The sequence below is a fragment of the Montipora capricornis genome, chromosome 10 (assembly GCF_036669925.1).
Source record: "Montipora capricornis isolate CH-2021 chromosome 10, ASM3666992v2, whole genome shotgun sequence".
Lineage (NCBI taxonomy): Eukaryota > Metazoa > Cnidaria > Anthozoa > Scleractinia > Acroporidae > Montipora > Montipora capricornis.
This window is the reverse complement of record NC_090892.1, coordinates 54,334,157-54,344,156: the sequence shown is the minus strand read 5'-3', so window position 1 is coordinate 54,344,156 and position 10,000 is coordinate 54,334,157. Positions and strand designations below refer to the sequence as shown.

At 39.9% G+C, this 10,000-nt stretch overlaps 2 protein-coding genes and 1 pseudogene across 2 annotated transcripts; all 3 read right to left on the bottom strand.

Moving 5' to 3' along the window:
- The window catches only part of LOC138021027 (neurexin-4-like), a 25,498-nt pseudogene extending 24,446 nt beyond the window's left edge, over window positions 1-1,052 (bottom strand).
- Window positions 1,053-4,437: 3,385 nt separating this feature from the next.
- LOC138021026 (neurexin-4-like) lies at window positions 4,438-4,932 on the bottom strand. The gene has a single exon (XM_068867904.1). It carries the CDS (start codon window positions 4,930-4,932, stop codon window positions 4,438-4,440), a length of 495 nt encoding a protein of 164 aa, XP_068724005.1.
- A 1,660-nt stretch (window positions 4,933-6,592) lies between these two features.
- LOC138022356 (neurexin-4-like) lies at window positions 6,593-7,869 on the bottom strand. Its single transcript, XM_068869466.1, has 2 exons — window positions 7,745-7,869; window positions 6,593-7,257 (listed from the first exon to the last, which is right to left on the bottom strand). The coding sequence occupies exon 2, from the start codon at window positions 7,229-7,231 to the stop codon at window positions 6,692-6,694; it is 540 nt and encodes a 179-aa protein (XP_068725567.1). The 5' UTR covers window positions 7,232-7,257; window positions 7,745-7,869; the 3' UTR covers window positions 6,593-6,691.
- Between the last annotated feature and the right edge of the window lie 2,131 nt (window positions 7,870-10,000).

Sequence of the window (10,000 nt, the reverse complement as noted above, 5' to 3'; positions counted from 1 at the left end):
AAATTGTTTTACTCGGAAAGGACTGGCACTGACTATGAAAACCAATCAACGACCGTGTTCATAATCACAAATTCTTAACCGCCTTGACCAGAGGTTCTTATTTTTCGCATTTCCGTTTTAACCGCTCGCTCCTCGCGAAAGAAAAATAAAACCCCTGGCACCCAGGGTAAGTTATTCATATCTCGCAACAAGATTTGGGGGTCAAGGAAAATGTGGAAATACTCTGCCATGCTTGCCGGACAAGCAAAATGCATAGTTCAGAAAAATAAGTGTCCTCAAAGTTTCCAGTTCATTTTTCGATTGTCTTTCCTTCAAATCAGTTACAAATTAAATTTACAAGTTACTATAATAAATATTACTTTTCTTTTTAATCTTCTTCTTGAAAACCAAACTAAGTCTTGCCTTCTTTTATCACTAGAATGTTAATTGCCAAAGTCAGATAAACAATGAAATTCGAAGGTACTCGCGATCGGCAAAATATTCTTACACGTAGAGAAAGAGAGAAGACTATGGGAAGATCTAAAGACACAGAGTACAAACATAGAATAATCCCTTGATGTCAATTTTAGCTCATTTTCACCCGGAGACGATCAGAGTTTATTTCAGTACTCGTAACAATGACGTTAAAGTTTAATTTACCTTTGTTTCCAGGGGGTTTAACCATCCCCATGAAGGTTGAGTAGGGTTCAGTCACGAGACAAGCTTTGTTTTGTTGTTCAAATCACATTTCTTGGTCTACCACCAAAAGTTGATACTCATGCATGGCGGATCGTTGATACACTCGTTAAAGCAGTAAAAAACCTACCTACAACTCCTCCTTCACTTCTTGATTCGCGGCACTGTGCGTTTCCCAGCACGGCCAACGCACTAAGCTGTGTGTAAAACAATATCACTAGGAAAATGCGGATTTGATGCATTTCCGATAGCAGTTCAGAACGAACGGTTCCGTTGTTTTCTTTCCTTTCCTTTGGATGATCAGCACCTGCATGTTTCTCATCGCTCATGACGTTTCTTTTTAGTCTCTTAATGATAAGTCTGCCAAATGCTGTCATCCTCCTTGACAAAATCTATCAAAATCTGCCACGGAATTAATTAAAATGAGGACTGAAATAATGAAAGCCAGATGTTGTTCGAAGAAAGCGCCTCCTTAATTTGCTTTTAAGGTAATTCCTTAGTATTGCATTGCGCATCCCTACTGCGCACGATTTTCGCGTCATTAGCGCGTGCACATGAGCACGTGCGCATACAAAACGTAAGAGATTTCGCTCAAACTTAACCCGATAGCGAAATAAATGCTCCTTTTCTCTCAAACGAGCAGGGTGACCCCCGATTTTTTTTTTTTTTTTTTCAGGTATTTGCTAAGAACAGTCTAATAAAGCACATATTTGAAGAAGAAAAAAAGTTTGATAGTAGAACATGAATTTTTTTTTTTTTGGAAAACAGTTCCTTACTGGGTGTATTTTACCCAAGGCGAGGACTTCAAGCTAACCACGGAACTGTCCCAAAAAGTGCAATATTCCCACAACCAGGGAATCAAAGTTGGCGTAAATGAAGCATTACTGCTTATGTAAATAATAGAAGCTTTATTTTCAAGGTAAAATTTTGTGTCTTTGTAGTAACCAAGACTTAATTCTGTATGAAGGTGATTCGAATTTTTAAGGCGAAAACAACAAAAATACCCCATTTTAAGAGCCTGCTGACGCGTAAACAATCACGTTGACCCCATTTTTTTATTGCATTTTTGAAATGTTCATTTCATGAATATTAATTACGCCAAGTTTCCAAAAAAGTTTGATAGTAGAACAATTTCAAGGGAATAACCTTAAACTATTAGGAAGCGCCCCTCAACCACTGTGAAAATATGATTATTGCTTTACAAGAGTAATAAGCCTCTGTACAGCTGCAACCTAGTAATATGCTTACCCCTGAGCCAATTGTCAAGACGTGTTCAACAAGAAGAAATGCCTAAGTAACAGCGCAGCTTTGAAAGTCAGAACCGACTCTCTTGAGCTCAGTTTCTCTGTTTTAATTCCTGGCGAAAAAATGTGTTCTTAGTTTGCAAATTCTAACAAGCAGGAGAACGTCTTCGTCCTATAGAAAGGGAGCTAACGAAGGGAATTGACGGCCTTGACGTCCCAAAACACACTAGGGGAGAAAGGTCCCTTCATTAAATTATGTCTTTGCTGTAGATGCTAACTACGGGAACAACGCTCAGAGGAATTTTTTTCATGTCACTGGCAAGCGGTTTCATTTGGTTAGCGCAATCTCATCGGGTCACTATTTCTTCGAGCAACAATGGAAAAAAAAAAAAAAACGTCCACGCCAGCATGTGACCTGTTTCACATGTGTAAATGAACGTGCCTTTTGATCACCCAGCGAGAGATAACCTTCTAGATTCTTCGATCTGCTGGCTTGTTTGCAATTAAGGCACATCTCTTTTATCACGACTTTTGCGTGGAATCATCCTTGTCTGCATATCAAGGCAGCTCATAAAAATACTTCATTTTAAATTGTTCCCGTAACTAAAAATGGCTTTCCGGCTAGTTGACAATTGATGATGATGATGATGACCATGGTAACTGATGATGATATAGCAATCTCAGAAGGAACCTTCAACAAAGATTAGAAATAGCCAAATTACAATAACAAATATATCTTTAAATTTAAGACACACGAACTAACTATTTAATGACATGTTTCGGCATTACTCATGCCATCCTCAGTTTAATTTAAATAACAAACTTTTCGCTCCTATACTGAGTGCAACGTTACAATTGGAGAACGTTAAAATTTAAAATTTGGTTACAATGACGGTTATGTTTGAAAAAAATGATATCAATTTGTGCATGCACAAGTATTAAATAGTTTGCTTGCAAAAAAAAAAAATATTACTTTGCTGTAACTACACATTTGACTCTGGCTTGCTTTAAACGTGAAATTTAGATAGCTTCTTTCAACTTAAGACAATCTGCGTCTCTAGCTGAGTCTATGATCGTAAAACAACTAGTAGTGCATTTTTGTTTACAGTCAGATGAGGTAAAGGTAGTTTTCCATCAACTTGTGTCTCATAAATAAACCTAATTCGAAGATGTCTAGAGTTGAAATAGTCCAAAAACTTCATTGCATCATGTTGGTTGTGAAATAAACAGTAAGTGTCATCTGCGTATCTACGATAGAATAAAATTTCATAATCTTTGTACTTTTCCAGCAATTTATGTTTTTCGTGATATTCCGCAAGTCACCATCGACCAGCCATAAGCTGCTTGGCATCCGGTTCTGACATTTTTGAGAGTAGACCTTGGTTTTAGATCAATGGGTCTTCGTTTTACATCACAGGGTCTTCGTTTTAGATGAGTGGGTTCTAGGTCTCAGGTCTTCGTTCTTGGGTCTTCGTTTTAGAAACACCCATTTCAACCAAGGTTTCTCGAAGTTCAGAACCAAAACCCAATTTTAATTAAAACGATGTTGCGTTGTGTTGTCTCTTTAGTCGTCAGTTGGTGTAATAATCACGATAGGGTAATTGAAATACAATGCTAAAAACGGATGGGAACGATTTTGTGAGTCCTTCAACCTGAAAATAATTGTCAGTGTTCAGCAGGTCTTCTTGAGAGCAGCTCCCATCCAAGTTTCTCGAAGGCCTCAGTGGATGATGCACGAGGTGTAAGGATATAGGATTATACACTCTGCTTTCAGTGTTTTGTAGAGCTTATAGCTGATAATTAAAGTTACAGTACCCCTGCAGACCGGCAAAGTCGCATAAAGATAAGATGCTAATAGTGAAAAACACATTCCACGTCCCTCCTCTTAACGGTAAAAAAAGGATCGTACTTTATACGCTTGCACGAGAGGGCTTAGCTTGTTACATGTCGTGTTACTAATAAAATCGAGATGCCTGATCTTGCCAATTAAATGTTTATTGGTAACTACACCTTCAATGTTAATAGTTTTGGTAATATGAGAGTCAATTCGCGCTGGCTTCTATCAGTATGATTGTTAATTTGGATTTACCGAGCTAAGTGGATTAGATATGAGCTATTTACCGACTTCATCCAAATCTGCATTAATTGAGCTTTGAGTTCAATGTAATAAACAAATCGCACTGCACACTAGAAATAGGACAATGTCCGATCAAGTTATCCGTATATAATATAATATAGGATAACATCACAGTATTCCAGCCGTCCCACTAATAAATCATTGATATACGCGGTAAACCGGCAGCAGAAGGCCAAGAATTGAAATTTGTGGTATGTACGTACGTACGTATGCTTTGTTAAATTTTGTGTAATTTCTTAATTTTGTGGAGATTACTATGTGCCATCCAACTTTATCAGCATTTTGCGTGCTGTGAATTTATCGATTAGTACGTGATATAACCCCTGAGTCATAACAACAATGACAGTCGCTTTGTCATTAGACCGTGATAGACTCGCGAGATCATGCTGTTCCATAGCATTTGAATCTCCCGAGAGTGTAATAGACTTCCTCAAGTGGAGTGACGTCTCCAAACCTGAGCTGTTTAATTGGAAGATTTTTCTTGTCAGTGAGGAGACCGCTGTCTTCACGCCAGACCATGTCATTCTTATCACAGTTGCAACCATAGCTGGGGTCTGCGCATGAGTTGGTCATTCCGCAGGCACATTTGTCATTACCAGATGCTCCCCCCAAATGCGTCATGTTTTTCGAGTCACGTGACACCTGCCATCCACCTAAACTTTTTTTGCGAAAAATCATGGAACCATGACACTCGTACTTGATAAACTGTTCACAATGTGAGGAGATATTCGTGAGAATCGCCAGCTGAGACAGACTCGCTCCGTTGTAGTTAATGTCACGTGAGTAACAACCAGCTGGTGCACATCCCTGGACATGCGTTCTGCTTTCACTGTCGTGACTGATGATTGTCACGCCAACTCCATTCTTTACAGTCATGCCGCAGGTTACCTCAAATGGTGCCAAGCCTCCTTCACCGTCAGGGTCAATGACGTAATCTCCACTCCTCAAGATTTGGCGTGTCTTTTACAGAGAAAAACGGACTTGCCTTCAGACTTAGTCGAGAATCAAGCGACAACGGAGGGCACAAATGGGCCATCAGACGAACCGCAACCTGAAAATGAAGGGAGTGCTGGAAATGATGAAACTGAACAGCCAGAGGGGGAGGACATTGCTGAGCAGGACGTGCGGACTCGACCGCAGCGTCAGAGGAGGCAGTCGCAGATCCTGGCTTAACAACTCCCTGGGAAATCCACAGTACCCGTGTGTTGAACCAGTAGTCAGCAGTTAGTTTGTTAACTCCATCCAAGGTCCAGAGACGGCAGCTATTCACCGTGGAGCGCCCTTTTCTTAATGCGTATGGCCATGCTGCTTACAACTTGCCCACTACTAGAGGGCATGAGAAGAACTTCATCTAAGATCTGAACATTCCAGATAAAGGCGCAAAACGCTAGAAAGAGACAAAGATTAAGCAACATCTACAGCATAGGTGTCGAGAACTCTGATAAATAGTTTTGTAATATTTTTAAGAACACTTTCATTTTGGTGGGGAAGTGTGTAAGCTGCGTGACATGTTATTGTTGAGTGTGTGACTGTAAGCTCAGGATCCGCAATGTATGCTAGGAAATGTAGAGAGTAAAAACCAATGTGCTCGGAGAGTAGTTAAAAGTACGGAGCTGGTGCTTTAATAAAACGTTTTTCTGATTTGAGTGTGTAACACTTTGACAAGCAACGAACTAAAAACACTCTTCACTTTGGACTACTTTGGAATATCTGAAACACAGTAAGTGTAAATTTTATTTTAAAAAATTGTCGGTTGGGCGATTTTAAACCAGTGTTTATTGCTTTCATCGCCCCACTCCATTCGTGCGAAATAAATTTTTCTATCAAACACTACCACGAAAAAAACTTCAGTACCTACGAAATAAACGAATTACAGCATGGAAAATGCTTTGTACGATTTTTATTCACTTGTTATTTCGTATCAGAAAACGAACGAGAGAGTGCAGCGAACGAGTGAGTTTTCTGATACTACTCAACTCGTAAATAAAAATCGTACGCGCGCATTTTCCATGAAGTAATTTCTATAAACTCATTGGAAGAAAAAAACATCTGGCACATTTCATTTGCTTAATAGATGGCTTATCGGTTAATACAGAGGAGACGTAATCTCGGACGTCCAATCATGGTAGAGGGTTCGAATCTTTGGAGAGGACTACAATAACTTCTTCTCGGCATTTGCCTCAGCAGACAAAGTCCCTTGCGGGGGCAATAAAGAATTTTAATGAGGAGTGTTTTATCCGGTATAAGCTCATGTACGTGTCGTTTTATCGGTCTTTTAAGTAAGAGGCTGTTAGGCTCATGTTTTTGAATTTCAGTAAAATTTTCATTTGATGATTCTAGAAGATTTCAATTTAGTGTTGGTTTACTGAGATGCGAATAGCTGAGAAATGAAACGAAACTTCATCTTATAGCGAAGAATTCTTCCTTTAAAGATTTAAGATTTATATTCTATATATTTTCTGTTGTTCTACAGTTTTTTTGAGAATAACACTGTGTTCCATCTAACTTTATCAGCATCTTCGTGGCATGAATTTAACTAAAATGACGTGCGTGATACAGTTGTAACAGATACTAAAATAAGATCTCTCGAGATCATGCTGTTCCATAGCATTTGAATTTTCCGAGTGTCTTGAGATCATTCTATTTCATAGCATTTGAATTTTCCGAGTTTGTGGTAACCTTCCTCTCTGGTGTGTCCAGTATCTCCAAACCTGAGCTGAGCACGCCAGACCATGTCATTCTTATCACAGTTACAACCAAAGCTGGAGTTTGCGCATGAGTTGGTCATTCCGCAGGCACATTTGCCATTACCAGATGCTCCACCCCAATAAAACATCTTTTTTAAGTCACGCGACACCCACCATCCTCCTCTACCTTTGCGGCGAAAAATCAGAGCATGAAGACACTCATACTTGATAAACTGTTCACAGTGTGAGGAGACTCTGGTGAGCATCGCCAGCTGAGACAAACTTGTTCCAGTGTACTGAATGTTACGTGAGTAACTACCACCTGATTCATATCCCTTGACATGCGTTCTCTCCTCACTGTCGTGACTGATCATTGTCGCGCCGACTCCGTTCTTGTCAGTCATGTTGCAGGTGACTTTAAATGGCGTTAAGTTTCCTTTGCCATCAGGATCGATGATGTAAACTCCACTCTCTGCTGCAGGAACCATTCGTTTCAATTGGCTGCACGATTTTGCTGAAGAGGAAATCATAATATACCAAACTGAGACTTGTCAGACAACCTAGCCCGGGGACTTCGTGGTTTTTACTCCGTAAGGTCAAACAACACAAAAAGAGGCTCATGGAGGCATCTGTTGATTACAGAAACTACGAACTGCTTCTCCCAATGTAGATAGCAGTTTCAGTAAGTTGTGAACATGTCCGAGCCTCAACAGATGGATACTATTCACAAGAAAAATTACAACTGAGACGGAAATTTCTTTAGCTTCCAATGCTAGTCATCATGATCTTGTCACTGCCAGCGTCGAGCACTTAAACTTGCAAGTTTGGCTATTTGCAAAACTAAGAAAGAAAGTAACAAAAGAAAAAAAATATTTGTAACGGAAGAAAGCAATTTTGTTATATCTGTGGTTACGTGATAAATTTAAAAGCAGATTTCGAACATCTGCGTTATTAAGCGTTTCAGTTTGCTTTCATATTAAAATCAGCGTTTTGTAAATTACCCTCGCAATGAATTCCCGCAAAGGAACTATTGGTACAAAGGCATCGAAATCCTTTACTAGTAAATCCGGCTTGATATGTTCCACCATTCAGACACGGGCTGCTGCTGCAGAGATTCTGAAACAAAAGACCAATGTTACTGGTAAGAAACCCGGGATATATTTAAACTGCTTCAGTCGGTCATGATACCTCAAAACGAAACTGAAGAATGGGTCACTGAATGTTTGTTGATTGGTTTAAAGTATACGTTGAAGAGTGAGAGGACTCGATTACGAAGTGCTATTTTGGGAAGTCAAGATTTGAAAGGGACATTTATAGGATTTGCCCATGTTTTGTGAGATGACAAAACTAACGTCAGATTTGAATTACTGCGGTATGTTGGCGTATGTTTTTTAAAACAAACAAAGCTCCAGGATCGATTTTGCGAATTGTTCAAACCGAAGTGCCAAACATCGAAGAAAACAATATCGGAATTTAGTATATACTAAAATACTCTGGATAGCGTTGAAGGCACGCTCTAATTGGCTACTCAAACTACGAATATCCTCTGCTATTCACCTTCAAGTACCTCGATCTGGATTTCCGCCCGAAAATGTTGTAATCATCGTTGCAGGGATAAACGAGCTGTATTATTTCATTGGGTTTTTGTATATATTAAAACAACTATTCAGCTCAGTGTCGGTGGCTATCCGCCACTAGCCACCTCCGGTCCACTTCGGGGAATACTTGTTAACTATTCAAGTTCTGAGAGTTAATGTGATGGAAAATTTTTAGGCCGGACGGTAAACGAACGAGAAGAGATTTTGATCTGCCAGTGACACGAGCATTATCGGAAAAAAATCTGAGTACTCCTAACAGGAGTCGAAACGATGAGCATTCGATAGCATGAACCTAGTTTAATTGCCTCACTCTCACGAGCCTCCTGTAGCTCAGCGGTAGAGCATCCGAACCAGTAATCAGAAAGTGGTAGGGTCGGCTCGATTTTTCCGAGTACATGTATGTCTGTGTCACTGACAGATTAATCTATCTTCTCTTATTAAAGTTAACGTTATATTTCCATTTAATAGAGTAGGGTTCGAAATCTTTAATTTCTCATCCATGTTAAACACATCTTAACTAAACTGAAAAATGTGTCATCTAACCATTTTTTACCTTGATTTCCATGTAAGTGTGACCTTCTATGCTACTCAGGACCTGTCCACACTGGCGTATGCCTTACAAAAGTCAACAAACACAATGGATACTTTCTTTCCCGAGGCCTTCATGCAGTTCTTCGATTATACTTCTGAGAGCGAGGATCTGTGGTGGCGGAGATCGTCCTTTGCGAAAACCGTTTTGGTTTCTTCGGAGGAGTGGCTCGATATACGGTGCCAAGCGACTAAGAATAAGGGAGTTGTAAATGTTTGATGCAATCGGCGACAAGGTGAGTCCTCTGCAATTTTCCGGCAGTCGCATGTTGCCTTTCTTAGGAATAGGTTGAATATAGAACTATTAGAAAGCCGTTGGTTTCTTCCCAGTGAATGAAAATGAAAATGATGATTCTTCCATATTAAAGCCGGAATATAATCTGGGCCTGGTGTTTTGGAGTTACTGGTCCTTCTTAGGCATACTTGAAGCTCGGCAATAGAGAATGGATTTGTGTTGATAGGTAATTGATCAGAGACTTTGTAGTTGTAGAAAGGCTCACTTAGGTCCACAGGTTGTTGTTCTGGTTTACCGAGAAGTGTGCCGAAGTGGTGAAACCAATTGTTCAGGCAATCTTTGGAGTCTACTCCTTCAATCTTAATAACAGGTGAAGCTCTCTTGTTGGTCAATTCTCTGAGCGCTGCTCAGGCTGCAGTGTGCCTGTTTTCTTCGTGTGCACTCTCGAGCTGTTCTGCTTTAGATATAAGTACTTCATCGATAACTTTGTTGTAGGCCTCGTTATCTAGGGCTGATTTTGCAGCTTCAAGCCTGTAATAGGAACCTCTATCTTGACAAGGTGGCCGTTTGGATATCTATCTTGAATTACCTCTTCAACGTTGTCTGGAGTGTTAGTTGGGCTATAGCAGCATATGATGGTGGTTTCAGGGTTACAAATGTCATTATCATAATACGTTCACTGTATTTCTCGATGGAATGGCAGGCCATGTCTGCTTTGGGTGACAAAAGAAATACAACACCTTTGATGGTAGAGTTTTTGCTGTGCAATTATTCACGGTTCAATCCACCCCCCCCCCCCCCCCAGAATAATTGAAGAATTAAATCTCCGCTCAATT

Excerpts from the sequence above, each read along its gene's own strand:
- LOC138021026 (XM_068867904.1), bottom strand. The coding sequence starts at position 4,932 with ATGACTGTAAAGAATGGAGTTGGCGTGACAATCATCAGTCACGACAGT.
- LOC138022356 (XM_068869466.1), bottom strand. The coding sequence starts at position 7,231 with ATGGTTCCTGCAGCAGAGAGTGGAGTTTACATCATCGATCCTGATGGC.